Raw genomic sequence first — 26,854 nt, 5'->3', positions numbered from 1 at the left:
CCCCAGCCCGGCAGCCCCCGAGGTGCCCCCACAAAAAAACAGGGACCTCCCTGGCCCCAGCAGTGCCCACAGCTGTCAGCATCCCCCGTGATCGCAGCGTGCCCGTGGGCAGTGAGTGGAACCGGGGCTCTGCGTGTCCTGCAATCAGTGCCACCACTTGAAACGGAGCTTTGAACTGTCCCAGCGCCCAGCAATAGTTCTCCTCCATCTCACCCCTGGGCAAACAAACCCACGGTCACGCTGCCCAGTGTGGGTGAAGGGGGGAGCGGGGGTCCCTGGGCACGGGAGAGGCCGTCACACCCCACCTACCCCACTCCCGCCCCACTGCCGCGCACAGGGGCGCCGCTCCTTCCGTACGGGACGCCCCAAAAAGCGCACGGACGGAGCCCGGAGGTTGGGCACGGGGTGGGCGGGGTTGGGGGACTCCCGGCGCCGCGGGGGCCCGGGGGCCGCGAGCAGAACGCCGCGCCTCGCTCCAGCCGCACGCAGGCCGCGTCCCGCCCCCGCCCCGCCCCGCACTGCCCGGCCCGGCGGGCGCTATAAGCGGGTTGCGGGGCGGCGGAGCGCCGGCGCGCCATGGCGGAGCCCGCGCTGGGGGCAGCGCTGCCGCTGCGGGCGCGGTTGAGTTTCGCGACCGGGCATTTCCTGAACGATCTGTGCGCGTCGCTCTGGTTCACGTACCTGCTGCTCTACCTGCACGCCGTGCTGGGTTACAGCCACGGGCTGGCCGGCGGGCTGCTGTTGGCCGGGCAGGTGGCGGACGGGCTGTGCACGCCGCTGCTCGGCTACGAGACTGACCGCTCGGCGGGCTGCGGGGGCTACGGGCGGAGGAAGTCGTGGCACCTGGCGGGTGAGAGCGGGGAGGAGGCGTTAGGGGGTGCGCGATTGGGGTGCTGAGGTTGGGGGTCTCATCTGGAGGGGGGGCGACTGCGCGGTGCTGCTCCGCTGCCTCTGAGATCCCCCGACCCTGCGGCATCCCGGGGGTGAATAATTGGGGTGCGCTGTGTGGAAGGAGCGGCGCTCGCTGAATGGCGTTGGGATGGGGAGGGGGTGGGAGGGCGCGGGGAGAGCAGCACTGCATTCCTGTGTGTGCAGTGCAGAACTACGAGCCCCTTGGGGAGGAGTCGAGGTGAGAGGAGGAGAGTGGAAAGGGAACCCGGTGCGATATGGGCTTCCCCCTCCACGTGGGGATGTACCTGAGGCCTGCCTGTGGCTGGGAACCCTGGAGCAGCAGGGACCTCGGGGTGCAGCATCCTTCCCTCGCCAGGGTTGACCCTGTTGGGGCGCACGTGGGGTCCTTTCTGCCTCTGTCCCAGGTGAGATCAGAGCACAGCAGCCAGCTCCCCACGGGGATGGGGAGGAGGCAGTGCTGGGTCTGCTTGAGGTGCTCACAGAGCTCATCCTGCATCGTTATCCTTGGGGCGAAAACGCATCCGAGGGCTTGGGCTGCTGCTGATGTGGGGCCTGGAGGACACAGCGTGGGCACAGGGCTGTGACACACATGGGAGTCCACAGGGCTGAGCTGGTGATGAGGAGGAAGAAATCCTCCACTGGACAGACAGGGAGCCCGGAGCTTCCTCCTGTAATGAATGGCACAGTGCTGCTGGAACTCGCTGCTGCGTATCTGTGCAGGGTGAGGGCGGTTTGCTGTGGGTGCTGTTATCTTGATGCCAAGCTTATCTCAACCGCTCTGTGCAACTCAACAGCGGGCTGATAGGGCAGCTGGCTGCCCACGACCCGCTGGGATCTCAGAACTGAAGTGAGAGAAAGTGTGCAGCGGGGGCTGCCTGACTGTCTGCCGCAGCATCTGTCAGGTCTGTGCCCCAGATTTGGGGAAGTGACCAACGCTGTGAGTCCTGGCAGTGTGGGCAGCTCCGCTCCATCGGGGTGCAGTGAAGGGGAAGTCCTGAATCACATCCTGTACTGGGCTGTAGCAGTGTGTGGACCACGAGGGCTGGGGGCTGAGCCCTGGGGGCTCCCAGCCGGCTCCGTCGCACTGCGGTGAGGTGTTCCTGTGAGCAGCAGCCGCGCTCAGGTCAGAGGAAACGTTGTGAAACCACGGCGTTGGGGGCGAGATACCACGAGATCCTATCAGCAGCACCTCCCCTCAGCAGAGCCACCTGGGGCTGGTGGTGGTGATGCTCTGCAGAAGCTGGGAGCTGCCCCGGGAGCTCCTGGCAGTCAGGGCTGGAGTGGGAGCTTGAGGGACTGTGGTGTCCTGCTGGGGGGAGCGGGGCGCCCAGCACTGCTCTGCGGCTGTGCCACATGAGGACGAGGCTGTGCTGGAGGAGCCTGGCTCTGCAGGGACGGCTGCAGCGACAGGACTGCAGGGAGGGTGAAGCTAAGGACACACAGGACAAGGCGCTGCACCTGGGACTCAGTTCTGGTTGGATTTGATCAGCAGCTTTGTGGAGAAGCCAGCCTGTCCTTGCCTGCCTGTGCAGGCATCCCTTTTGCTTGCGGAGGGGACAGTGCCTGGCTCTGGTGTCACTGACTCAGCTGGGACCTTCCCAGCACAGATGCAGCGTCTGATGCTGGCGTGGGGACAGATCTGCTCCTGTTCCGTGTGCTGGAGATCCCCCCGGCCATGGCTCTGATGGCTCCAGCCTGCAGGAGGAGGGATGAGGGGACATGGAGTGGCCTTGTGCCTCCAGAGCCGAGCCGTCCTGGTGCCTTATCGCCCAGGGCAGGCGGTGGGGTGGCACGTGTCCTTGGGTGATTATCTGCATCCAGGAGGAGCTGACTTTGCTCCCCAGCAGCAGGGCAGGACCTGGCCGAGCAGCTGCATCCATCTGGTCCTAGAGAAGCTCACTGCTTCCCTCCTCTCTTCCCAGGTACCACTTGTGTCCTCATCTCCTTCCCCTTCATCTTCAACCCCTGCCTGGGCTGCAAGGAGGGCACCCCACAGTGGGCGGCCTTCATCTACTACCTCCCCTTCATCGTCATCTTTCAGTTTGGCTGGGCGGCCACGCAGATCTCCCACCTCTCTCTCATCCCTGAGCTGGTGACCAGTGACCATGAGAAGGTGGAACTCACAGCTTTCAGGTGACATGGATCTTCCTGACCTAAACCTTTTGGTGCTAAGGAGCAAGGCCGTGTGCCGGGGATGCTGGTGACACAGCAGTCACCGTGCCATAGTGATGAGCCACTTTGGGACTGGAGAGTGATGCTCCCAAGGAGGGATGTGACCCCAGGTGACGCAGGGCTGAGGCACTGCCCTGTGCTGGCAATGTGTGCAACTTGTGCTTAACTGGCAGGATCAGGCTGTGGGAAAGAGAGTTTATCAGATTTGCTTTGGTTATCTGCCCAGCAGGAGGAAGTTCCCCTTTCGTCAGGCAAGCAGGCACAGCAGCACAGCCATGCTGGAAGGCTGTGGGTAACCCTGGGGACAAGTGGTCCTGCTTGGGGATGACTGGGGCTGAGCACAACAACCCAAGGGATTTTGTTTTCCTCTTGGTCCTGCCCCCAGGCTTCCACTGGGGATGCTGGGAGGGGCACAGCTAAGGTTAACGTGCGGCCAGTGCTCGCCTGTCCCAGTGTGCTGGAATGATGCTGTGGTGCCAAGCTGGCTGTAGCACGCCTGGTTTGTAGGGCAGCCTTGGATGGAAATGTCCCTGCTGCAGCTGAATCTGTGCGTGTCCTTCAGTGTCCCCCTGATGTGCCATCTCCCCCCAGGTATGCCTTCACCGTCATGGCCAACATCACTGTGTACGGCCTGGCCTGGCTGCTGCTGAACCTGCAGGTGGATCAGCCTGAGCGCACAGAGCACCTGGGCATCCAGGATGTCTCTGTGTTTCGGGTATGTGGCAAAGCTCAGTCCCTGGGGTCCTTTCTTCCCCTGGTGGGATGTAGCTAAACTGGAAGGCACCGGAGGGGTTGAAGTGGCAGAGTCCCAGAGCCTCTTCTGCTGCACTGCTCAGGGGCTGTGTCAGCTGTCCTTGTGTTTTTGGGAACCCCTCAGTCCACGAGAGTCCTGGGGGTGGAAGATGGGCAGGCAGAAGGTGCCCTGTGCTACACTCGCTCCCCTCTCCCTCCTGCAGAACCTGTCCCTCATCGTGGTGGGGCTGGGGGCCGTGTTCTCCCTCATCTTCCACCTGGGCACCAAAGAGAAGCTGCACCCACCGGGCTCTGTGTCGCAGCCCCAGGAGAGCACACCCCTGCTGCAGAAGGAGCCCACGAGGTCCCCACGCTCACTGCTGGTCTGGAAGGACTGGCTGCTGGAGCCCTCCTTCTACCAGGTAACAGCAGACATGGCACTGCAGTGCCAGCCTTCCTCACCTGCAGCTGCACGGGCTGAGCTGCCATCCCTGTCCCTGTGCAGGTGGCAGTGCTCTACATGGCCACTCGGCTCATCGTCAACCTGTCCCAGACTTACATTGCCATGTACCTGACCAACTCGCTGCTGCTGCCCAAGGTGGGTGTGGGGCACGTTCCTGCCTGCAACTCGAGGTTGCCTGGACACAGCGGGTCCTGTGCCGCTGGTCCGGAGCTGATCCTCTCCCTGTGTTTGTCTCTCACAGAAATATATTGCCACCATCCCTCTGGTGATGTACATCAGTGGCTTCCTCTCCTCCTTCCTCATGAAGCCTGTGAATAAGTGGATAGGTCGAAATGTGAGTCCTAGGGGCGTGGAGTGGTTTGAATCAGACCCAGGGCAGCGTGTAACAACCTGCTCCTGAGCCCAGGGGCTGGGCAGAAAAGCCAAATCCTGAAGCCACAAATGAGCAGAGCACGTGGCACGCGTGAGCCTGGCTGCAAAGCAGAGACTCCTGCTGCAGCATGGGTCCTATGGGGCAGGGAGAGGGATGGCATGGGCCTGTCCTGCATACCTGAGGGTGCAGAGGTCTGGGGAAGTGATGTTGGTCCAGAGTCAGCCTGTCCTGTGCAGCCTGTCCTGTGGTGGGGCTGGGAGAGCCTTGGCTGTTCAGGAAGGGCAAAGGGTGGGCTTGGCTGAGCCACACTTGAGGTGTGAGAGTCTACAGCATTCCCTTCTGCACTGAAGCAAATGTCCTGGAGCAAAGCCCGCTCTGCTCCTGCCAGCTGGGTGCACAGACACCCTGCCCACAGCTCCCCGTTGGCTCCTCACCGTGGCCCCAACCCTTAGGCTGTAAAGCAGGCTGGGTCACTGCAAGGCCCCTGCAGTCTGGGGACTCCTAAGCCAGCTGAGAGCGATCCAGAGCTGTTGCTGTGAGACCTGGGGAGTGCCGGCCCTGCTGTCCTCCTCATGGGGTGTCACCTGGGGCTGGGGCACAGCCGGACACTGAGCTCTACCTTGTCCCTATGCCTGTCCCCTCACTGGCCCGGAGCAGCTGACGTACTTTGTGGGAATCCTGGTGATCCTGGCCTTCGCCTCCTGGGTGTCCCTGAGCAGGGAGATGGGAGCAGAGATCTACGGGCTGGCCGTGCTGCTCGGGGCTGGCTCCGCTACCATCCTGGTCACGTCCCTCTCCATGACTGCTGACCTCATTGGGACCAACACGGTACGTCTGTGCAGCAGCCCACCCCTGGTGCCCAGGATCTGGTGTTATGGGCTCTGTTGTAATATGGGCTCTGCCCATGAGAGGGCACAAGGCTCTCGCTGTGGGCCTGCTGGGCTGTGTGCCGTGCACTGGCTGCGTGCCTGAGGCTTCCTCTCCCCTCACAGCACAGCAGTGCGTTTGTCTACGGGGCCATGAGCTTCACGGACAAGATGGCCAATGGCCTGGCTGTGATGCTGATCCAGAACCTGCACCCGTGCCCGTAAGTGTCCCTGTGGAGTAGGAATGCACACAGGGACAGCTGCAGCCAGACCTCCTGGTAGCAATTAACCCTGGTTTGGAGCGTGCTCTTACAAGGCTTGTAAGGCAAGAGACACGGGTAGAAACCACTTCTGATTTATCTTGAAGCCTTCCTTGATTTCTCTTTTGGTTCTAAGTGGCTGCATCTCAGACACCTGAAGGGGTTCTCAAAGTCCAGAGCCTTGGGCTCTTCTCCCATGTCCCGGTGTGAACCAGTCCTGGGGGCAAGGACTCAGGGTCACTGCCAGGCAGTGGGATGGTGGCAGCAGCTCCAGGGTACTCTGAACCCCGCCACCAAGTGCAGCCCTGTCCTTTCCCTGCAGGACTGAGCTCTGCTGCCCTGCCTGCGTCAGCTTCTATCACTGGGTGATGGTGGTGGTCACTGGGGGCATTGCCATGGCTGCCACCGTGTTTCTGTGCTGCATCATGATCTGGCCCATCCATGTCCGCTTCCGTGAGTGGGGCTGTGGGGCTCAGGGCGTGGGGAAGGGGCAGGCATGGGGCTGGGGACACAGGGAGCCCCATGTCTGGTGCCAGCCTGGGCTAAAGCTGAAGTGTCTTTTCAGATGGCCCTGGTGGGAAGCTGCAGGGTGACCCTCGTGGTAGGCTCAGCTCCTTGTGCTTCTGCTGCTCCTGGCCCCAGAGCTGGGGCTGTGCCTGCGGTGGCAGGATCTGTTCTTGCTTGGTCACGCTGCTTTAGGAACATGTGGTTGTTGGGGAGCAGAGGGGGCTGCTGTGCTTGCTGGCATTCAGATGCAGGGCTGGGCTCCCCTCCCCATATGGGGGCCAGCAGCCAGGGCTCAGTATCAGCTGCAGGGTGTCCAGGACTCATTCTGCTCTGAGTGGGGGGAGAGCACGAAGGCCCCCACATGCGGGGCTCTTGTTTAATGTTGCATTGGTGCCAGAGTCCAGAGCAGCTCAGCCTGCAGTCACCCAGCCCCGCATGGACTCCTCACCTGCCCTTCTCGTCCCTACAGACGACATTGCCCTGCAAGGACTGAACGAAGCAGGGATGCAATACGACGACACAGAGTGCGCAGAGGACAGGAGCCTGAGCAGCACGGTCAACTGAGCGGCGCCTTCAGCCACAGCGCTGCCCACACTGCTGAGCCTCACCTGGAGGGACCCCACGGAGGGGACGGCAGCGGGACGGGGCCTCGGCGAGCTCTGCCTCCTCTCAGGACTCGACCCGCCGTGCTGTGGGGACGCGATGAAGGCTGTCCCCGTGTGTTTGCACAAGTGTAACACTAAGAGGGCCGGGCTGCAGGCGCGCTGCCGGACGGGGCGCCCGGCCCTCGGCTCTAACTCGCTTTGTAAGGTCAGTGTGTACACGTAGCACTTTTTTTAAAGAAAAAAAGAAGGAACAAACACAGCTCACCTCTGAACTTGAATAAATGCCAGTGTTGGCAAAGCCCTGAGCCCTCTGCTCTGGTGTGGGATGGCCAGGCCCAGGGGCTGTGCTTGCCCTGAGCTGTGCACGACCCCCAGAGCTGCGCACGACCCCCAGAAGGAGCTCGGGCCCCGGCAGCCCCCTCAGTACGACGTGAGGAAGGGTCCCTGCGCCGCCGTCCGCGCACAGCGAGGTTTGTGCGCGAGGTACCGAGTGCGGACCGCAAGATGGCCGCCCTCAACAAAAATGGCGCCTGCGGCCCGCGCCCGCAAACAAAATGGCGGCCGCGCGGGAGAGCTGGAGGGAGATGATTGGTTCCTAGGGGCCTTGTCCCGCCCCTTGCGTCCCAGCGGCCAATGGGAGCGCTCCTTACCGCACGGGGGCTGGTAGCCGCCCGGCGCTGCCAAGCCCTCAGCTGCGGAGCAGGCTCCGCCGCTTCCACGAAGGTGCGGTGCTCCCGGGATCGGGAGAAGGGCGGCAGCGGCCTGGGGGCTTTCCGGGCTCGGCTGTGCCGCGCCGCGGCCCGGGCACGCTGCCTTAGTGGAGCGCACGGCCCTCGACTGTACCCTGGGGCTGAAGGCCGCGCTGCCTCGGGCGGCTCCGAGGGGCGAGAGGCCCCCACGCACCGCTGTGGTGATCGCTGTGGGTCCCGGTGCGGGAGGCTGAGCTGCGCCCAGACCCGGGCCCCGCCGGGCACCGAGCAGCGGGCAGAGGGGCACCCGGGAACACGGGGCGCAGCCAAAAGGGTGCGAGGGCCCTGCACGTGGTGGGCACGTGGGCACGGGGCGGAAAGGAGGGAGCACGAGGGGGCGGGGCCTGATGAGAAGGAGGCGGGGCCCGAAAGGAATGGGGGCGGGGCCTGTGCAGCACGGGGGCTGCGGTGAGCGATGGGGGGAGCGGGCGCACGTGTTTGTGGAAGGGCAGTGCGCGTGCAGGGACGGGATGAGACGCGGCGTTGCAGGGCTGCTGGTGATGCAGTGACGCGGTGCTGGGCTGCAGGCTGAGCATGGGGAGCTGCAGCAGTGCGGGTTCTGGCCGCTCCCTGCAGCGCGGTGCTGAGCGCAGGGCTGTGTCAGCGCGGGGCAGGGAGCAAGGGTGAGCGGGGCCGGGCTGGCAGCCTTGACACCTGTCCCAGTCACCTGCGGGCAACGCCAAGGGACTGCCCTGCTCCCCTCGGGGCTACCTGGCAGCTTGGTTTGGGGGGGATGTGGAGGGCTCAGCCATCCCTTCTGTGGGAGGAGGGATACTCCGAGCCCCTTCCCTCCCGTGGGCAGAGGGGGGTGGTGGCACCCAGTGGTGCCGGCACTGACACCTGGCAGACCCCGTAGAGGGCTGTAGGCACGGGAGGGGGTGGGCATCCTGCATCCCACCGGGGATCCCACGGTTGTGCCATTGTGGTGGCGATGCCCTTTGCAGCCCCCCCACGCCCAGGTGCTTTTTGCTCCGTCCAGCCCCACCCGACGCCTCCCTGCAAACCTGCTGCGGCCGGTCCCAGCCCCGCCTGCCTGCCCTTCCTCGCTGGGAGGAGGAGGAGGAGGAAGAGGAGGAGGAGGCTGTGGGCTGAGGCTGAAGGAACGCGTGGGAGCGCAGGGCTACGGTTCATTGGGACGGGACGGGACGGGAGGGCACAACTCCCCACCACCAGGTACCACCTGGGCTGGGCGGCAGCCTCAGCGCAGGGATTTTGCTCTCTGCCCTTCGATCCCCCATGTGTCCACCTTGGGAACCACAGAGGGACCTGGGAGCTGCCACCCGCTGCCTATGAGCGGGTGCTGGGGGTGCCACGGCCGCCCTGAGGACACAGCTGTCGTCCCCAATGGGTCCCCAGGGCTGTGGCTGATGTGTGGGGAAAACCCGGGGCACAGCACTTCCTGGAGTGCGGCCACGGTGGCTGCCACGCAGAGAGTGCCCTGTGGGGCCCCAGGGACCTCAGGGCATGGGGCAGGCAGCACCCGAGAGGCTCTGAAAGGTCGAGCTGCTCCTTGTGTGTCCCGGTGAGCCCTGGTGGCTGATCGGAGGGTGCTGAGCACCCCAATGTTGGCAGGGGACAGGCAGTGTCCCCCCCTTTGGACAGCAGAGGACAGGTGGGCAAGGAGGACCCCATGCACCATCGCCTGTGGATAACTGCAGCCAATTGTGTGAGCGTGGGGCAGGTGAAAGGCTTGGGGACAGGGTAGGCTTCCCTTTTCTCATCCCCCCTCACCTGTTTGTGTTCCCCGCAGCACAGCACCGGGCTGCTCCATGTCGAGGAGGCTGCGGAGGAGCAGGAGGCTGGAAAAGCAGTGGCAGAGCCTGGAGGAGAGAGGCAGCGCGCAGCCGGACCCGCACCCTGCACTTGCCAGGTGGGTGCTGCGTCCCTGACTCACAACCCCCATTTCCTGCAGTGCTGCATCCCTGAGCCACAGCCCTCAGGCCCCCACGGCTCAGTGGCTGCTGCTCCCGGCAGATCCAGAACCTACGACGCCTCCACCTGCACCGAGACCCCGGAGGCATCAGGTCACCCAGGATCCCTAAACCCGGTGAGTCCTGGGGGAGAGGAGGGGGGACCCCATCCCCATTTTGTGGTCGGTACTGGGGGTGCCAGGGCTCAGCCCCACTCCTCGGCTTCCCCACAGCTCAGCAAGCACTGTGCTGCCTTCCATAAAGCCTTTGAGGAGATCGCAGGGCGCGAGGCTCTGCTGGCTTCCTTCTCCTGCGCCTGGCAGCGTGAGGTGCCCTACCACGGCCGCCTCTATGTCTCCTCCGGGCACCTCTGCTTCCACGCCAGCCTGCTGCTCAGGGACATCAAGGTGTGGGCGCGGGGCGGGTGTGGGGTGGTGTGGGGGCTCAGGGTCTGACCATGCTTGCTCCCCTCAGGCTGTTGTCCCGGTGGCTTCTGTCTGTGCCTTCAAGAAGACCAACACGGCACTGCTGGTGCCCAACGCACTCAGCATCCGCACGGAGCAGGGAGACAAGGTGAGCCTGGGGAGGGGGCGGTAGGGATGGGGCCGTGGGGGGGAACTGACTGCCCATCTCTCTGCCCGCAGTTCCTCTTTGTGTCGCTGCGCCGGCGTGAGGCCACCTACCAGCTGCTGAAATCGCTCTGCAGACACCTGCAGGTAGGCAGTGTGCTGGGTAGGGGCCGGGCCCTGTGCCCCCTGCACCCCACTGCAGCTTCCCTTGTGCAGGACGACACCTGGAGCCCCCCAGCCTCTCCCCTCAACCACAGCAGTGAGCAAAGCCCTACGAAATCCTTGGTGAGGGAACGGCCGCAACGGCGCTGCATGGCCCCAGGGGGGGCTTTTGGGGGGAAATGTGCTCAGAAGCCCCAGCCCCCTGCCAGCCCCCCACCCATCCTCCAACAAATCCCTGTCCTCCTGCAGACCTCGAGCCACTCAGATTTGGAGCAGTGCACACCGGAGCCTGACGGTCTCCTGGAGCAGCAGGGTGAGTGGCCACCCCATTGTGCCCCCCACAACCCCCACAACCCCCCATAGCCCCTGTAGGCACCCTGTAGGCCTCCCTTCTTGGGGCCGCCCCATGTGCCCCACTGGGTCCCGAGGCACTTGAATGGATCCCAGTTACGTGCAGATGAGCCGAACCCGATGCTGAACAGAGCAGAGGAGGATGAGGAAAAAGAGGAGGAGACGGCAGAGGCCATTCCAGTTCTGGGCAGAGGTGAGCAGTGCCCTTGGCAGAGCCGTGCAACATCCGTGTGCCCAGCACAGGGCCGGGACGACGCCTCTTGGCCATGCTGCCGTCCCCCTATGTGACGCCTCCTCCTGGCAGGGCGACCCCGCACAGCACTGCCAGCCCGAAGCGCCGCACAGCTGTGTGCTTTCAACACCATCATCGTGCTCTACCTGCTGCTGTGAGTCCCCGGGCAGGGGACACCGCCACCCCCCGCTCTGTGTCCCTGTCGCTGACCTGTGTTGTCCCCAGGATGGTGGTTTTGCTGCTGACCTCGGGGTACATCGGGCTGCGCATCCTGGAGCTGGAGCAGCAGCTGGCGGCCATGGGGGCTTGGCCAGAGCTCAGCCTGGTGCAGCGGTGAGTGAGGGGCGGCGGCCCCTTCATCCCCAGCTCAGTGGGAGCCCCTCACCCTGCCCTCCCTCCCAGGCACAAGAAGACGTGAGGCCAGCAGGGACCTGGCTGGCACCGGGCCACCAGCACATGGGACCGGCTCTGGGACCCCCCAGAAGGTGGGGGGGAGGAGGGGGTCCCCACGTACATTCCAGCACCCCCAGGGAGCCCCCGCGGGCCGTGGGGCTCCATCCCACCCCCTTCCCTCCGTGCTTCAGCCCCTGAGCTCATTGTGTGAGCACTGATCAGAGGGCAAAGCCAGAGCCAGGCCCCCACCATGGGAGGCAGCCACCCCCAGGGATGCGGGCACAGCGGGGCCCGGTGGGCACAGGGAGACGGAACTATTTTTATTAATAAAGAGCTGACGTGGTGCTAGCTGTGCTGCACGGGACATCGGGGGTAGAGGGTCCCCCACCACAACGCTGACTGTGCCTCTGTTCCTTGGGCTGCGCAGAGGCTTCGCCCTCCCCTCACCCCCCCGTCGCAGCACTGTTAGCTGGGGGGGGCTGAGGGCTGGTGCTGCAGGAGGCTCCAGCTGCAGACATCCCGCGTGGTGGTTTGGGGGCTGCAGAAGGACAGCAAAGGGACGTAGCCTGAGCTGCCCCCTGGCGCCGCAGTGCCCTGGCTGCGGGTGGCCACTGCAGAACAGAAGGAAAACGATGAGGGGGGGCTCAGGAGGGCACAGCAGGGCGCGCTGCCATCCCCCCCAGCTCTTACCATACTCCTTGCCCAGGACGGGGCACTCCTGCCACAGGAAGGCTCCCCAGCGCGTGCCAGGCCCCGGGTAGGCAGCAGGGACAGTGGGGTCCCAGCAGGCAACCTCCCGCAGATGCTGGTCATAGACTTAGGGGGGAAAACAGGCTGCAGAGCTGGGGGCAGAGAGCAGGACGCCCCCCAGCTCCCCCCACCTCCCTCCCCCCGAGGATCCCCGCAGTTTCCCCCTCCCCAGTTCCCGGTTAGCGCCGTGCTTTTCCCCTCCCCGTTCCCCACCACCCAGCGCCGTACCAGGGGGCAGCGGGTCCAGTTCATGAGCGCCGTGTGAGCGCTGCCAGCGCTGCCAGGCTGTGCTACGGGTGAGGCCGTCCCCGGTGTCCTCCGCCCCGCGGCAGCTCGGCTCCGTCGCCCAGCTCTGCCCCGCCGCATCCCTGCCCATGGGGGCCATCTTCCAGCGCACCGCCTGCCTCAGCACCGGCGCGCAGCGCGGCCCCCGCAGCGTCACGTACTGCTGGCTGCGGCACCAGGGGACATCAGCGCCCGCGGCACCCGCAGGGCCCGGCCCCGAGCTCCCAGCGCCGCCTCACCTGCACAGCGGCAGAGGGAAATCTGTTTCCAGGGTGCTGAGCGGCACCCAGGCTCTGTGCGTCCCCGGCTCCATGCCCGGCCCCGGGAGCCTGCAGCAGTGCTGGAACGGGCGCCCCGGCAACGGCGACTGCGGCAACGGGCTGGGCGCAGCTCCGTGCCCCTGGGCGCAGGAACTGCTGCCCCGCGAGCAGCCGGCACCAAACGGCACCAAACGGCACCAAACGGCACCAAACGGCACCAAACGGCACCAAACGGCACCAAACGGCACCAAACGGCACCAAACGGCACCAAACGGCACCAAACGGCACCAAACGGCACCAAACGGCACCAAACGGCACCAAACGGCACCAAACGGCACCAAACGGCACCGGCCGCGCGGAGCTCGGGGCGCCCCCCGGACGCCGAGGTGAGAAGAGCCAAGCGGTGTCAATTCACAACTAGTTTAATGCCAGTTAGAACGCTTTACATGGAAAAGTTACAACTCAATACTTGTTTCTGTTCCTCTTTTTTTTTCTTCTTCCTTCCCCCCTCCCCACCACACGATGCTGTACATCTAACAACGCCACACGGTCACACACTGTCACACAGACTCCAGGCTGCCCCCTGCTCACAGACAACGCAGATGAAGGCTTTCCTCTTTTCCCTGCTCCATAGGGGCAGCAGGAAGGCACGCAGCCCCGCACGCAGCCCCACTCACCCCCTGCTCCCCTCAGCTCCCACACAACAGCTGAGCCCCCACCCCACACCCAAGCAGCCAAGGGTGGGATCCGTGCCCATCAAATCCACTCAGTGCTCCACCACCACGTTTAACAGTGCCAAAAAAAATAATCAAGGAAGATGCATCGGGAGGCCTTCAGAGCGAGCCCGAACCGAGTGCTGTGCTCCTGCTGCCAGAACAGGGCGGTTGTGCCACCATGGGTTTGTAGAACAACACCGCAGTGATACAGGAGGGGCTGCTGGAGGCGGCGGCTCACAGCCGTGCAGCCACAGAAGCGCTGCCCCTACAGCCTACAGAACAGGACGAGGTCTGTGTACACAGCCAGGGAAACCCCGAGCAGAGGAACAGCCAGCAGAGGCGCTGCGGGAGGGAGGGCACAGCGTTGGCACACGGACACGGGGAGACAGAACAGGCTGCTGCAAGCAGAACAGCTTCTCCTTAAATTAAAAGCAACACGTGAGCGCTTTGCAGCACAGCCCGCGGCACTCAGCACCCCGGGCGCAGACACAGACTCTCTTCCACACAGCTTCAACACCAAAGAAAATCAACAGGTCCCCCGGCATCGACGAGGAGATTAAAAAACAGAAAGGAAAAAAAAAACCACAAAAGGGCACCAAATCCTGCCTGGCTTCACACAGGGAGCCCCCCTCTCACCCCAGCACGGCGTTTCCCCCCCTTCCTTCCAGCCACAAGAGGCCGGGCTCCCTCTGAAATCAACCAGACCCCACAGGAGTGGTTTTGTTTCTCAAGCTCATCGCAACTGCTTTTGTCCTCGGGAGGCCGTCCTCAGGAACCAACCCAGCACGCAGCCTGGGAGCTCCGCCTGCACACCGCTTCGCTTTGAAAGCCAGTGTTTTGTTGTTTTGTGTTTGTTTGGTTTTCTTTCCCCTCTCTGTTAAATAAAGGACTGGCCTAAAGCACACCACAGCCATTTGAAGCTGCTCTGAGCGCACGCCTCTTCAAAGATGTTACGTTTGGAGGGGCTGGTAAACGGGCCAGAACCCAGCAGCCTCACGGAGCAGCACTGTGGTACCTGCTTCATTCGGAGGAAACAAGTGGTTCTCTGGTGCAACGGGGATCCCAGGCTCTAACGAGTGCCTTTAGATAGCAGAGAGGCCAAGGCTCAGCCGGGGCATTGCCCCACAGGGGCAAGGATACTCTCGTCTCTCCTAAGAGCTTACAACACAGCAGTTGGGATGGCCTTGGTCCGCTCTCAGTGCTCCATGTAAACACGTTTTCTCCAGTACAAAAGAAAAAACAAGGGTTGGAGGGCGCCGCTTTGACCTCTTCCACCCGCACCCCTTCGACAAAGGACGAATCCATGAACCTTGGGCAGTTCCCTCCCACCCCCCACCCCCCAGCCCCAGCCAAACGCTGTCCCAGCGCCGTTCACAAGCACTGTTTAATCAGTGCCTGTGGCTCCGTCCTCCAGGCCCAGCGGGGCTCCCTCCCCTCCCGGCTGCTCTCTGGGGTCCCATGCACACCAAAGCAGTGGTTCCATCCTGCTGCGTGAGGCTGGGCTCTCCTGGGCCGCAGCGTGGGGGGGTTTTACCGTATCCTGGTGAAGAGGTTCAGAACGGATACGGACTCCTACAACAAAAGGTAAAGCAGCACTGAGCACTGCAGAGCTTCAACCGCCACCACCATGCTGCCGAGGCATCTCAGGGCACCACATTCAAAGTCCAACACCAGCAATATTCCCATGTGGTTTTTTTCCTTCCCCCACCCCCCAACTGATAACAAGGAGCGTGGCAGGCAAGCGTGCCATTCCCACATCGGTGTGCAGTGCTGCAATGCTGCACCACAGCCCCACACCAACAGCCCTCCTCGGGGCCTCAGCGCTGCTCTCCGCACCGCACGTGGGCACAGCACACTGCTGCTACCCCCAGTCACCACTTGCAGCAATTAAGCAAGGAGCTGAAGGATAATAAAATATGAGGACACCGTCAGCTGACCGCATCCCAGCAGCAGTGATGGATGGCGGTGGGCTCAAGGTGAGCACAGTTCCAGGGCAGCTGGCAGAATGATGCCTTGTCACGCTGCCCTGCGTGTGCACAGCCAGCCTTTTATTGTGTCTCATGACTGCGAAAAGCCTTTTATATTGCAGCCTAGTTTAACTCTTAATTGCAACCATCCCTCAATCCGCAGGGTGAGGTTAAAGGACCCAGAGGTGAGGCTGAAGAAGAGAGCAAACAGCCGGAATTCCTGCTGTGGCTGCACACACCCTTACCTTCGTGGAGCGAGTTTTACTGAAGACGTTCCAGAAGCGCAAGGTTTCGTCTCCAGCTCCTGTCACGATGGCCTCCCCGTCTGGGGACATCGCCTGCAGCCAAGAGAGCAGCCCTGAGCCCCGATCGCATCCTTGAGGTTGAAAACAAACCTTGACTGGAATGCATGAGATTTGACTCGCCTTCCCCGTGCCAGCTATAACTGCGGCCATTCCTCCCCACATTACAAACGTGTGTTGAGGCAGGAAGCTGACAGAGCTGGTAAATGCCACTCATTAGTCAGCTGGGTTGGAATCCACCTCGCAAAACACTATCAGCAGTATTTATCACCTGCCAGCACTCTGCCAAAAGCCCAATGTAAGGTAAGCAGGCAGTTAATCCACCCGGATCTCCTACCTACACCAGGTGCTTTGATATGGAATTAGGAAGGCTGAAAGCATCGTGTCATTCCCTGCTTGCAGTTACCAACAAACAGTGACCGTGCCTTATGGGAATGAGGAGAGATCCTGTGCTTCCCTCTGAAGAGCTCTGGCAAGCTTTGCTGTTCATTAATAAAGCCTCACATTTCCATAGCAGTAAATCAAAGCATCCCTTGCAGGCAAGGAAAGCAGGCAGAGCTTTTCTCATCGCCTGCAGGGCTGTGCTCACACATCTCCACCACGAGCAGAGGCAGCTGGCAGCGCTCATCTCAGCACACGTCCAGCAGCTGCTCTGGAAACACGGCCACTGCTTACCAGGTACAGGACTCTGTACGAGTGCCCCGTCAGCTTGGCCACTTGAGTGAGGGAGGGGTATTTCCAGACCAGGATCTGGTTCTGCGAGTAGCCGTGGGTGCTCACCTGGAAGGAGAGAGGGAAAGGGAAGAGAGGGAAAGGGACGTGGTGCTTCCTACCCCGAGGCAGCTCAGCAGCGAGGGCGGCACAGAGGACTCACCAATTCGTTGGCGTGCTTCGACCAGGCCAGGTTGCACACCTGGGAGCCGGTGTCGATGCACTGCAGGGGCTGCCCTGTCAGCGTGTTCCAGAAGCGGATGCAGCGGTCGGCGGTGCCACCGCCGGAGGCGAGGAGGCCGTGCTGGTGTGGAGACCAGGCAATGGCTTTCACTGCAGCCAGGTGCTCCGTGTATTGCTGCACGGGGCTCAGGCTGGAATGGTTCCACACCAGGAGCTGGAGGAGAGGAGAGGAGATGTGAGCACAGCCGCACCGCAGTTGCGCGTCCGCAACGCCCACAGAGCACGAGAGCTGCTCTGGGATTGATGAGGGAGGCTGGGAAATGTGATGGCTTCCCACAGCTCTGCCCAAGCACAGCCAGCCTGGCTCTCTCAGCCCTGACCCCCGTCTCACTCGGGCACTGAGCCCAGCCGAGGAGCCACCGGCCCACAGAAGCCCTCAGGTGAAGCTCATGAAGCCAAAGATCCGGCATCTCTGAACAACACCTCAAAACCTTTCGTCTGTGGGGCCGCACTGTTCCAACACACAGCTAAAAACACAGCTCAAATTCGTCTGCAGACACCCTGACAAGGAGCTCGGTACAACCATGCTGTCACACTGGCTGCAGTCACTACCTAGCAACCCGCTCCAAAGGGCTCCGAATGCTGCTGCTTTGGAACAGATGCTTCCTCCATATGGCACTCAGTGAGACACAGCTCTGTGCTGTAGGTATCAGAACTTACACAGCTCCTAAGCTCTGTTTCCTTCTGCATGCATGAACATTATTCACTGTACGCTACCTAAACCAAGTCAGGAAGCACAGCTTAGCCTCACTGAACTCAAAACCGAGTCAAGCTATGGATTTAATTAGCCAAACACAGGAGCAAAATTAAATTTGCCTCTTTAATATTATTAGAGAGAGAGGACTGAGGAGAAGCTTAGCGTGATTTACAGCTGGACACAGCCCAGCAATTGAAATAAGAGCCCCTCCACACTGCAGCTGAAAGAAAGGGGGGGGCTGACAGCTCTCGGTGAGGATGGAGAGATGCTGAGCCTCACGTGAGCAGCACTGAGCGCCGTACCTTGTTGTCATTCCCCCCAGATGCCAGGAGCTGGTGGTCTGTGGACCATTTGAGCCCGCACACCTCCTGCCTGTGGCCCTGGAGCCGCCGCTCCGACTGCAGGGGGGGGGGTCCTGATGTCCCTCTGGAGGATCATTCGGTCTCTGCTCCCAGAAGACAGCTGGTCTGCGTTCCATGCCAGGGCACCTGCGAGAGAGGGAGGCAAGAGGTGTGAGAGGGCATTTGGGGGCCCTGCAGGCAGAGCACAGCTACCAGAGCTACGAGAGACCAACCCCATCTCACGAGGCAGTAAAGCACAAAGGCTGAACTCAGCAGGGATCTCACAGCCCCACATCGTTCAGCATTCAGATTCAATGCCTCTGATAAAAAAACAACAACAACAAAACAGTCCCTGAAATGCACAGAACTGGAAATCTCAGTGTGAAGCTGCTGCCTGCAGGGCTGAAAGCGGAAGCAGGTGGCAACGAAAGGCAGTGTTGTAACCAAACTGAAATGCCTCAGACATGGAGGAAACACCTGCTGCAAGAAGCACTCAAACACCACCACACTCAAGATCAGAACACCACAATTACTAGGTGGCAACATTTTCAAGGCAGCTCAGGACACAGCAGGACATAAATATCAGTTGTGGGGCTGTTTGAAGCTCTGCTATTTCTAGCAGATCCCTGGTAGGAGAAGAGTGAAAAAAATAAATCCAGGAGCTAAACATGCAGGATCTTCCACCTCCCACCTCCTTACCAACTCTGGCTGTGTGTCCCTCCAGCATGGAGAGCTTTTTTCCTGCAGCCGCATCCCAGATCTGTACAAAGCCCTTGTGAGTGCCAACAGCTACCAGAGTCCCCTGGACAAACAGAAAACCACCATCAGTAAAGCTGTAGGCATAGACAGATGTAACACAAAAAGCTATATGCTCAGGAAAAGCCTCAGGATAAATCCCATGAGACAGAAAGCATCCAGAGCTCTTCTATCTTCCATCTTCTCCCTGCTGGAGAGAGCCACGTAGCCAGGATGGAACATATTTGTTGTAGCACTTCATTGTGGAGAGCTAGAAAAGTGACCTGGCTCTTTCTCCCTCCCATCTCTCTTATTGAATACCTCAAAAGCCACAAAATCCAAGAGGTTTCTCTCTTTACCCCCTCATTTAGCAGAGACAGATTTAACTTACAGCACACAGGGAATTCAGGGCAATACAGAAAAATAAACCAAAGCAGCTAAAACTGGTGAGGAAGGGCCACCCAGCTCCAGCGATAGCATTTAACTTTTAGTTGATGTTACAGGTTGTGTCATACTGACCCGTTCTGACCAGCCCACGGATGTCACAGAGTCTCCTTCCACAGAGAGATCACACAGCCGGGTCACCTGGCAAAATAAGGCACCATTAGTTTGAAGACACACCAGCAGGTGCTGCTCTGATGAGGGAGTGGCTTGGGACAGAGCACTGCAGACACCGGGCTGCTCACAGTGCATTTCCACAGCTCTGTGCCTGGATGACACCTGCAGCAATGCGTTTCCTGCTCTGCCTTTACCTGGCTGGTGCAAGCACTCCATAGGTAAACACACGTCCCGAGGCCAACGCTGAGCACGTTCAGAGAGGACCAGTCCACCAGGTTCAGGTAGAAATCATCCTGCAGTTCTGGGGCATCCAACACTTTGAAAGGAATCTTGGAGATCTTCCGAGTTGGTTTTCGAGGCGACCTGAGCAGCTTCTGACTATTTACAGACAGAAAAACAACTACAGGATGCTGCACACCACAGCAGGCTGCACAGATGGACGCAGCTGCTCTCCAAAGCAAGTCTACATTTCTACAGAAAGAGGCAGTAAAACTCCTTCCAGCAGATAAGAACAGAGGGAATTGGGTTCTGCCTCTGCAAAGGAGCTCGGTAGCAAAAGGTGAGCTGGCTGTGGTTGCTCAGACAACACATCCTGCAGATGTAAGCAGGCTGGACACCTGCACAGATCCCTAGAGAACTTGCCTGTCCATATTTATTGCCTTTCTCAGACTTCCAAATCCAATCCAAGCGGCAATTTCAATTGCCTTAAAGAAAAAAAAAACACAACCCTAGAAAACCCAACCCTTCCCTTCTTTGTGCAGAGTCAGTAATACCTTTTGTTGCTGACAGGAGACAAGGAATACGGTGAGACCTCATTGCCATCGTCTGGACTGGAACGTTTGGTGCTGAGGGAATACTGCATGAAGAAAGCACAGCTCAGCACACCAGGAGTCAGAGGATCCCTCACAGAACAGGCACGAGTGCCTGGCAACCTCCAACACCCACTGTCAGTTTTTCAGTCTCCTCAGTTCCCCCCTGTTCTCTGTGTTCCAGATGTACACACACACACAAAGTTAATCTCCACCGCAGTCTGAGGCCTTGATTTGGTCACTTACAGTTTTGGAGCGGGTAAAAAACCTTCAGTCCCACTCAGTTTCCTTGGCAGTACAGCAATAGGAAGCACACAGCTCACTGCAGGTGCTCGTACTGCCTTTACAAGCAAACAAATTTTGTTCTCAGCATCTGACATAAGTCACAGTACTAACTTGCTTTCATCAGCAGCTTCACAGAGCTGTGTGCCTCGCTCCCCTCACAGACTTACAGCCTCCCTTGGTCTGAATGCAACCAACTTACAGTGAAGAGAGATTTCTTCTCCGGAGTGGAAGGCTGCAACCTCCTGTCCTCTGTCTGTGGGTCCTGCACTTTCTCAATCCCTGCTCCCAGGAGCTCGTTCTTCAGCAGGGCAGAATAAGCAAGGCCATCTGTGAACCCAAACAGGAGGTGAGGCAGGGCGTTTCGGAGCCACAGAAGCTCAGCAGAGACCAACAGGCCCACAGCCTGTACTCTCACAGGGCTCCTTAATAAGCCTGGGATTCCCAGTTATTAATTCCCAGGAATTACAGCTAGTAGTGAACTCCTTCCTCTCCCTCAGAAAAGTGCTTTGTGACAATAAATCACAGAACACAAACGTGCCCTTGCTTCCCAGATGCCCATCAGTGGCCTGCTGAGCTCACCTGCCATTCACTCCCATTTCAAGATGCATTTTTTAGGACACCAGTATGGCTTTTGGCACGAGCACCTGAGAGCCAGCATTCACCTGGCTCCTGAGCTTGGCACCAAATGGAAATAAAAGCTGCAGCTGTGGCTGCCGGCGATAGAGAGAAGGTCTCACCTTTACCATTGTCTGATGTAGCATCCTTTGCTTTTCTGTTCTGACTTGGTGATTTTTCATTTTCCTGAAAGGGGAAAGCATGCAATCACCCTACAGAAACCTCTGGGTGTAGAATAGCCAGCAGACAGCAGGCTGCCACTGTGGGGTAGAAGATGCACATTCAGAGCAACTCTTCAAAAGAAGGTATGAGGCCGTGCTGCAAATGATCCACACAGCAGCTCTGGACAAAACGAGGCCCACCTTCCTTATTCAAAGGTTTTGAGGGGGGAGCAGAGCTTACATTTATTCTGTGGAAGTTGATGCTCCAGTTGGCCCCTGCTCTCGAGGGAATGAATCTGTCTCCATGTTTACTGGGAGATGACATTGGAGAATTGGAAGGCGTCAGGGTCCTCCTCATCTCTGCTACCTGAATTAAAGAACGAGACAGATGAAGGAACACAAGCACTGATCTCAGCAAAGGGTCTGAAAGACATCACAGAGGTCACATCCAAGCTAAATATGCCTAACTAGAAGGGTGAGGCACCTGCTTATCCCCAAAACGGAGCTGCTGGAGAGGCCGCAGCAGGGCAAGGCGCCTGCTGTGTGAGCTGCAGGTACCTCACCTGTGGGCACAGCTTTGGTACAATAACTGATGTTGGAGAGGTCCCCCAGCTCACTCCTCAGCCTGTCAAGCTCCCTCTGCCTGCAGCTCCATCCCAGGTACCTCAGCACCTTCCCCACAGACCTGGGGAGGCTGCACCACCTCCACCCCAGACTGCCCACCCTTCATTTCTGCTACGGCAGAGGTGAGGGAGACTACCAGCAGCCTTGCTGAACTCAGCATAAGTGACTTTTACTCCCCCCTCTCCTCCAGCAAGTGAAACTGTGCTGTTGCAGAAGGCTCCCAGGAAGGTCGGGCATCATTTGCCCTTGTTAAGTTGGCGCTGCTCCCTTCGTGCCTGGAAATGTCTCCAGAAGGATTTGCTCAGGGACTGAGAAGCGCTGATGCTGCCTTCCCCTGCTCTCTAGTGCCCTCTTGGGCTACTTTGGCCTCCAGTCCTAAGGCTGTTCTGTCTGTTAGCCCCCAACATTTGCACTCTGCATGCAACTGAGACCATTTGTGAAAGGCATCATCACGCTACATCAGCACACCTTAATCCATTTCTGCAACCCCAACTGAGCTCATCTGTGTCAAAGCACCGTTACTGGGCTCCTCCTAATCAGGAACTCACACCTGCTGACAGCCCAACAACAGATGGGTCCCCACGTCTCCCAAAGCTCCACAGGAAGGAAACACAGAGCAGAGCTTCACACCCAGGCAGAAGCCAGTGGGCACAGACACCGGTACTCACACAGGGCATGGTGTTCTCATTCTGTATGTTGATTTGGCGCAGGAGCCGTCTCTCATAATCCTGGTCCATGCTGGAAGGAACAGGGCTGGGGAGTGCAGCAGTCTCAGGGCTCTCTGCTCATGAAGTCCAATCAGTAATTAGTCTGCTGCAACACACAGGGAAGAAAACGTCCCCCAAATATTACGACTCCTCACTCAGAAGCTGAGGACTGAGCCCCCAGCCTCTGCTTTGCCACTTCCCACGTTTCTGCCATACGTTCTTTTCAGAGGCAGCCACCAGGCTGAGCAGTGATCAGCTTCCACCAAACAAAGTCAGCCACCAGGGATGGCATCACAGCCAAAAACCCCTCGCAAGCCTTTGGCATTTTCCAACGATGGAGTCAGAAATATACAGTATTAAAACCCCTCATCACATCCCACGTCCCTCCTCGTTTTCAGCTCGTTTCTCACTACATATCTTCCACATCCATCTTTCAAGCCAGCAAGACCTCTCAAACCAGGGCTTTCCAACCAAATGCATTTTTTACACCGCGAACAAGAGAACAGCAGAGTGCAGAACCCACACGAGGTGCACGATCCGTCAGGAGGTGCCACACACGGGAAGTTTCTTCTCCAAATGGCTCAGCTCTGTGATGCAGATACAGACACGATCCCACCACACAGCAATGTGCTGCTCTGAGCTCTGGAAACCCAAGGCGTGGGCTCAGAGAGCTTCACACACTGCAGCTCCAGGCTGTACAAACATGGATTCTAACCCCAAACCTCACCCTCAAAGGCGGCAGGGAAATTCAACAGCACACCAAGAAGATGAGGTCTGTCCTAGGAGAAAGCCACACTATTCCTGCCTCCCCAGAGCCTGTGTAAGTCCGTGCATGCTGCAGACAGCCCCAGCCTGCTGTGTGCTCGCTGCCACCAGCTCCAGGGTGCCCACGTTCCAGAAATGCCCACTTCTAGCTGGCTCAATTCAAGCTGGATTTGAAAAGCAAAGCGCTGCAAGGTGTAGCTACAATATTTTTGCCACCTGCCTGCATTCAGCCTTCGGGTTCATTGCAGAGCCAAAGCTGGAGGCGCTGCAGATCCACACCAAGCTGTGTGCTATCTGTGCCTTTTTACACCACCCCCTCCTGGCAGAGCAGAGCCCGGCCTGCAGTTCAGTCCTGAGGTGACAAACATTTGATGCTGTGCAACACACTGCGCACCCATCAGTGCTCTGAGACCTCACAGAGCCCCACATCAGCTCCCTGCACCCACCTGAAGGCTCTGTGTCTGCTTTTGGCCCTAAAGACGTGGCAGAGGGGCTCTGACCAGCACAGCACAGCAGTGCTCACCTGAAGCACTCGGGGCAGAGCCCTGGATGAAGCGTGAGGAGCAAAGAGCCTCACAGCACAGCATGGAGCTGCAGGTGCCAGGAAACGCCTGCAGGAAACCAAGGGACAGCGGCACCTCTGAAGGAGCCTTTGTGAACAACAAACAGCACACCAGCAGGCTCCTTGGCGTGCTTTTACAACCCCAAGGACTTTCACCCCACCAAATTCCCTTCGATGCATGACTTCCTTTGAGAAGTGCTGTTCTCACTGCCTCTTTCACGTGAGCAATGCTCAGGTATCACCACCACTGGTAGGACAGATGTTCTCCCAAACCCTCCTTCTTTCCACGCCTGGAAGGAAAGGAGGGAAGCCAGCATCTGCCGCGCTGTGCTCCCAAGATGAGCACTTCCAGCTGCTCACCTCCTCAATTGTGCAGCTCACCAAAGCTGAATTGCAGAGCTCAGCCTGAGAGAAGAGCAAACCCTCCTCACTGCTGCACGCAGAGCCAGATCCCCAGCCGAGGGGCTCCCAGGTTTCCTTCCCAGCTTTTATTCACTGAGGAAAGCTGCAGGTTCGCTCCTCGCCCTTCCCAGATCACGTTTTTCATTCCACACACATCTCACTGCAGATGACAGCAGCGGGGTTGATGCGAGCAGCCACGACAATCACACACACAGCAGGGAACCTCTCAAAAAGAAAAAACAACAACCAGCATCACCATTAAACCCCTTTTTATCGCCTGCAGGCAGCAGTTCTGTCTTCCTTTCACCTTTTCACCGCAACGCTTCATAAAGACAAGAGCCACGCCTGCTCCCAGGGAAGCCAAAAACAGTACAAAGTCTGCAGCAGCACGGGAAGCCACGGGCTGGGAAACACAGAGGGCGTAGGGATGCAATGAGCTGCGGGGTCAGTGCTGTGTCAGCCCTCGCCTGTGGGTCAAATTCTGCACCTCATTAGCAGGAAGGCTCCTAACAGGTTCACCTCTGACGAAGGCAAAACAAACAACAGAGGCCACAGGAAAAACAACACCACCATCACCACGCTCTCTGGTTTTAGAGATGCAATAATTAACAAAGGTGTGTTGAGAGCGTTTGTGCAGCTCTTCCTTTCCTGGCTCCATGAAGCGCCGAGGGCTGCAGTACGGATCAGGTTTGGCCCAGCACCACCAGGTTCTGTCGCCTCCCTCTGCTGCTGCACATGCAAGGAAGCAGCTCCTGCCCTGTGCACAGGCAGAGGGGAAGGAAACATCCCCTGTGTGGTGCTGCGTGCTGTACAGGAGCTGGCTCTGGTGGTCGCACAAGGACGCATCAACGCTGCAGGGCTCTGCCTTCAGATGCCCCCTCTCCCAAAATGCCAACAGCCTGGAGGCCATCGCCCGATCCGTGACCAAAACTCACACGGCTCCTCTGTGCCACCACAGCCCTGCATTCACCTCCCAGCCAAGCTGCTGGCAGCGCCTCTTAGGATTTGGGGATCAGGTGCTGCACTGAGGATGGAGTTCATCCACGCCAAGCGTCCGAGACAACAGAACTGGAGGAAGCAAGACAGCAAGCTCCCCACGTCCATTCGCAGCACTTCACAGAACCCTTCAGGGCTTTTTTAAAGCAGTTTGTGTGCTCTGCCCTGCTGTCACACCCTGGGAACGGAGGGAAAGCACTGTGCCTCCTCAAGGCCCCGTAACCTCCCATGTGCAGCACTTATAACACACAGGCAGCCTGCAGCTTGTTTTCCCGCACAGCTCCTAACTCCGGTCATTCGGTTTCATTTCTAAATGAAAACAAAACCTCGCGAAGCGCATTCACCTGCTTATCTCCCCTTATGCCTCACAACAAAGTTATAAACAGCTGTTAAGAGCACCCAGGTCCAGATAAAAGCCCTGCTTTACCGAAAGCCTTATTGTGAGTCACTGCTCTAAAAGCCAAGATTAAAAATTTACCAGCAACTCTGTCCACGAGCCCCACTGAAGACACGCAATTCAAAGTGCTTCTAAGCTACTGGAAATGCAGCACTGCCCCCTGGTTAATTCACTAAAACAGGGCCAAAGGATTCAGAAAATGCAGTGACTTCATTCGACAGCCCCAGAATATTCTGCTTCTGCATGAAATAATGGTAATAAAAAAGATCAGTCTTTATTATGAAGTGTTGTTGCCAGCAGGGGAACAGAAAACCTTGGGCACAGAACACCAGGCACCATCATTAAACACCCTAACTCAATAAGAGTGAGCACTTCACAAGAAAATGAGCACTATGCCTTCAGGAGAGCTATAAATCACAGGAAATCCATCTGAGCAATAAAGCCCATGGCATCTCTGATGGATGACTCTGCTCTGACAGCTGCCTCCCCCTCTTCCCACACACAGGAGATGCTTTTAAGACCTCAACCCTGTAATTCACCCAACGTATAAACTATTTCCCTTTTGGAAAGCATCAAGTCATTAAAAAATAATAACAGAGGGCACAAAGCATTGCTCAGTTCCTTCAGACCACTAAAAGCTGTCAGAGCACCAGCAGCACAGCCCCAGCTTTTGCTGCACGTACACACGCAGCTCCTGACCACAGTTTCTGTCCCTACTTCCTCGCACTCTCACCAGAGCGCACACCACAAGCTCAGCTGCCATTCACCACCGTGATACGATTGAGGAAGCTGCCTCACAGCAGCAGAGCTGCTTTCCAGGACTGGCCAAGCCTTCCCAACAAGGCAGCAGAGGGCAGCTACATGAGGGATGCACCTTGGGCAGCTCAGACAGATGCTGACAGCACACCAGGGGACAGATGTGCTGCCCGTTACCCGATGAGCACGGTCAGGAGAGAGCAGAGTTCTGCAGGCAGAGGCTCAAACCGCCAACGGTCTGCAGCCCCACGCAGCTCTGTGGCAGCAGAGGAGCCACAAGATGATTTCGCAGCTCTCCCACTGAAGCTCGGCCCCACGTTTGGGCCACAGAGGAAGGGCACCAGCTTGTTACAAGGCCCGAGGGCCCTCAGAGCGCGGGGCACGACGCGGGGCAGCCCCGCCCGGCCCGGCTCCGCCCCGCCAGGCCCGGCCCCTCCACAGCCCGCCCCGCCAGGGCCCACATCTCCGGGGAAACGGCCGGCCGGTCAGCCTTGGGGTCCCACCCACTTGGACCCAGCTCCCCAGAACCGTGAAGGCAGCCCCAGGCCCGGCCGGCAGCCCCACCCGCCTACCTGCCCACCGGGTCCGGTCCCGCTCCGCCTCCGCCCGTCACCAGTGCCGGCCCCAGCGCTCCCGCAATATGGCGGCCGCTGCCGGCCGGAAGTCCCGCCCCTCCGCGCGGGGCACGACGGGAGGCCCGTCCACCTATTCGAATAAATACAGGAAGTACCAGCGGGCGTTGTTATGACAACGGCGCGGCCTGCTCCGATCCGCGGGGCCTCGGCGGGGAGCGCGCCCGCCCCGTCCCGTTACTCATTGTTCCTCTGCCGGGCTGCGTTTACAACGAGCACTAATAAACGGAAGCTAAAGACAGCCTCGATCATTCCCTTAAAATAAAACCAAATGACACGGAGCGAGTGAGGGAAGCCCCGTCGTGCCCCCCCCCGCCGGCCC

General features: G+C 59.4%; 4 protein-coding genes across 11 annotated transcripts; 2 read left to right on the top strand and 2 right to left on the bottom strand.

Moving 5' to 3' along the window:
* The first annotated feature begins 522 nt into the window (after nucleotides 1–522).
* On the top strand, nucleotides 523–7,149 carry MFSD12 (major facilitator superfamily domain containing 12). Of its 2 annotated transcripts, XM_048927526.1 has the most exons (10): nucleotides 523–850; nucleotides 2,835–3,045; nucleotides 3,676–3,799; nucleotides 4,041–4,238; nucleotides 4,322–4,414; nucleotides 4,521–4,613; nucleotides 5,310–5,480; nucleotides 5,645–5,739; nucleotides 6,101–6,231; nucleotides 6,755–6,961. In XM_048927526.1, the coding sequence occupies exons 1-10, from the start codon at nucleotides 577–579 to the stop codon at nucleotides 6,847–6,849; spliced, it is 1,485 nt and encodes a 494-aa protein (XP_048783483.1). In that variant the 5' UTR covers nucleotides 523–576; the 3' UTR covers nucleotides 6,850–6,961. The 2 variants fall into 2 exon arrangements, with proteins under 2 accessions (XP_048783483.1, XP_048783482.1); XM_048927525.1 differs by lacking the exon at nucleotides 6,101–6,231 and having other exon boundaries at nucleotides 6,755–7,149.
* On the top strand, nucleotides 6,981–11,368 carry LOC125684937 (GRAM domain-containing protein 2B-like). 7 transcript variants are annotated; one of them, XM_048927544.1, is made up of 12 exons: nucleotides 6,981–7,095; nucleotides 9,390–9,509; nucleotides 9,614–9,686; nucleotides 9,783–9,956; nucleotides 10,024–10,122; nucleotides 10,194–10,265; nucleotides 10,335–10,403; nucleotides 10,530–10,593; nucleotides 10,738–10,824; nucleotides 10,936–11,017; nucleotides 11,089–11,196; nucleotides 11,266–11,368. In XM_048927544.1, the coding sequence occupies exons 2-12, from the start codon at nucleotides 9,409–9,411 to the stop codon at nucleotides 11,279–11,281; spliced, it is 945 nt and encodes a 314-aa protein (XP_048783501.1). In that variant the 5' UTR covers nucleotides 6,981–7,095; nucleotides 9,390–9,408; the 3' UTR covers nucleotides 11,282–11,368. The 7 variants fall into 7 exon arrangements, with proteins under 7 accessions (XP_048783501.1, XP_048783503.1, XP_048783499.1 ...); XM_048927546.1 differs by lacking the exon at nucleotides 6,981–7,095 and adding an exon at nucleotides 7,268–7,613; XM_048927542.1 differs by lacking the exon at nucleotides 6,981–7,095 and adding an exon at nucleotides 7,268–7,913.
* Nucleotides 11,369–11,720: 352 nt separating this feature from the next.
* TEKTIP1 (tektin bundle interacting protein 1) lies at nucleotides 11,721–12,834 on the bottom strand. Its single transcript, XM_048927564.1, has 4 exons — nucleotides 12,531–12,834; nucleotides 12,235–12,458; nucleotides 11,947–12,072; nucleotides 11,721–11,867 (listed from the first exon to the last, which is right to left on the bottom strand). The coding sequence occupies exons 1-4, from the start codon at nucleotides 12,602–12,604 to the stop codon at nucleotides 11,722–11,724; spliced, it is 570 nt and encodes a 189-aa protein (XP_048783521.1). The 5' UTR covers nucleotides 12,605–12,834; the 3' UTR covers nucleotide 11,721.
* Nucleotides 12,835–12,955: 121 nt separating this feature from the next.
* On the bottom strand, nucleotides 12,956–26,848 carry FZR1 (fizzy and cell division cycle 20 related 1). The gene is given in 15 exon segments (XM_048927527.1): nucleotides 12,956–14,839; nucleotides 15,480–15,572; nucleotides 16,212–16,316; nucleotides 16,411–16,644; nucleotides 17,490–17,597; nucleotides 17,599–17,675; nucleotides 18,228–18,330; nucleotides 18,783–18,848; nucleotides 19,016–19,199; nucleotides 19,595–19,677; nucleotides 20,115–20,242; nucleotides 20,653–20,716; nucleotides 20,933–21,058; nucleotides 21,984–22,128; nucleotides 26,473–26,848. Coding segments are annotated over 14 exon segments (1,482 nt in total). The 5' UTR covers nucleotides 22,053–22,128; nucleotides 26,473–26,848; the 3' UTR covers nucleotides 12,956–14,797.
* Between the last annotated feature and the right edge of the window lie 6 nt (nucleotides 26,849–26,854).

Source organism: Lagopus muta, chromosome 26 (assembly GCF_023343835.1).
Source record: "Lagopus muta isolate bLagMut1 chromosome 26, bLagMut1 primary, whole genome shotgun sequence".
NCBI lineage: Eukaryota > Metazoa > Chordata > Aves > Galliformes > Phasianidae > Lagopus > Lagopus muta.
The sequence above is the reverse complement of the archived record's forward strand: the minus strand, read 5'-3'. Positions and strand labels throughout refer to the sequence as shown.

Excerpts from the sequence above, each read along its gene's own strand:
- MFSD12 (XM_048927525.1), top strand. The coding sequence starts at position 577 with ATGGCGGAGCCCGCGCTGGGGGCAGCGCTGCCGCTGCGGGCGCGGTTG. Across the intron at positions 4,239-4,321 it reads TGGAGCCCTCCTTCTACCAG|GTGGCAGTGCTCTACATGGC; the intron begins GTAACAGCAGAC and ends GTCCCTGTGCAG. Across the intron at positions 4,415-4,520 it reads ACTCGCTGCTGCTGCCCAAG|AAATATATTGCCACCATCCC; the intron begins GTGGGTGTGGGG and ends TGTCTCTCACAG.
- LOC125684937 (XM_048927539.1), top strand. The coding sequence starts at position 8,571 with ATGCCCTTTGCAGCCCCCCCACGCCCAGGTGCTTTTTGCTCCGTCCAG. Across the intron at positions 9,687-9,782 it reads ACCCAGGATCCCTAAACCCG|CTCAGCAAGCACTGTGCTGC; the intron begins GTGAGTCCTGGG and ends GCTTCCCCACAG. Across the intron at positions 10,594-10,737 it reads CGGTCTCCTGGAGCAGCAGG|ATGAGCCGAACCCGATGCTG; the intron begins GTGAGTGGCCAC and ends AGTTACGTGCAG.
- TEKTIP1 (XM_048927564.1), bottom strand. The coding sequence starts at position 12,604 with ATGGAGCCGGGGACGCACAGAGCCTGGGTGCCGCTCAGCACCCTGGAA. Across the intron at positions 12,073-12,234 it reads ACTGGACCCGCTGCCCCCTG|TCTATGACCAGCATCTGCGG; the intron begins GTACGGCGCTGG and ends TTCCCCCCTAAG. Across the intron at positions 11,868-11,946 it reads CGTCCTGGGCAAGGAGTATG|TGGCCACCCGCAGCCAGGGC; the intron begins GTAAGAGCTGGG and ends TCTGTTCTGCAG.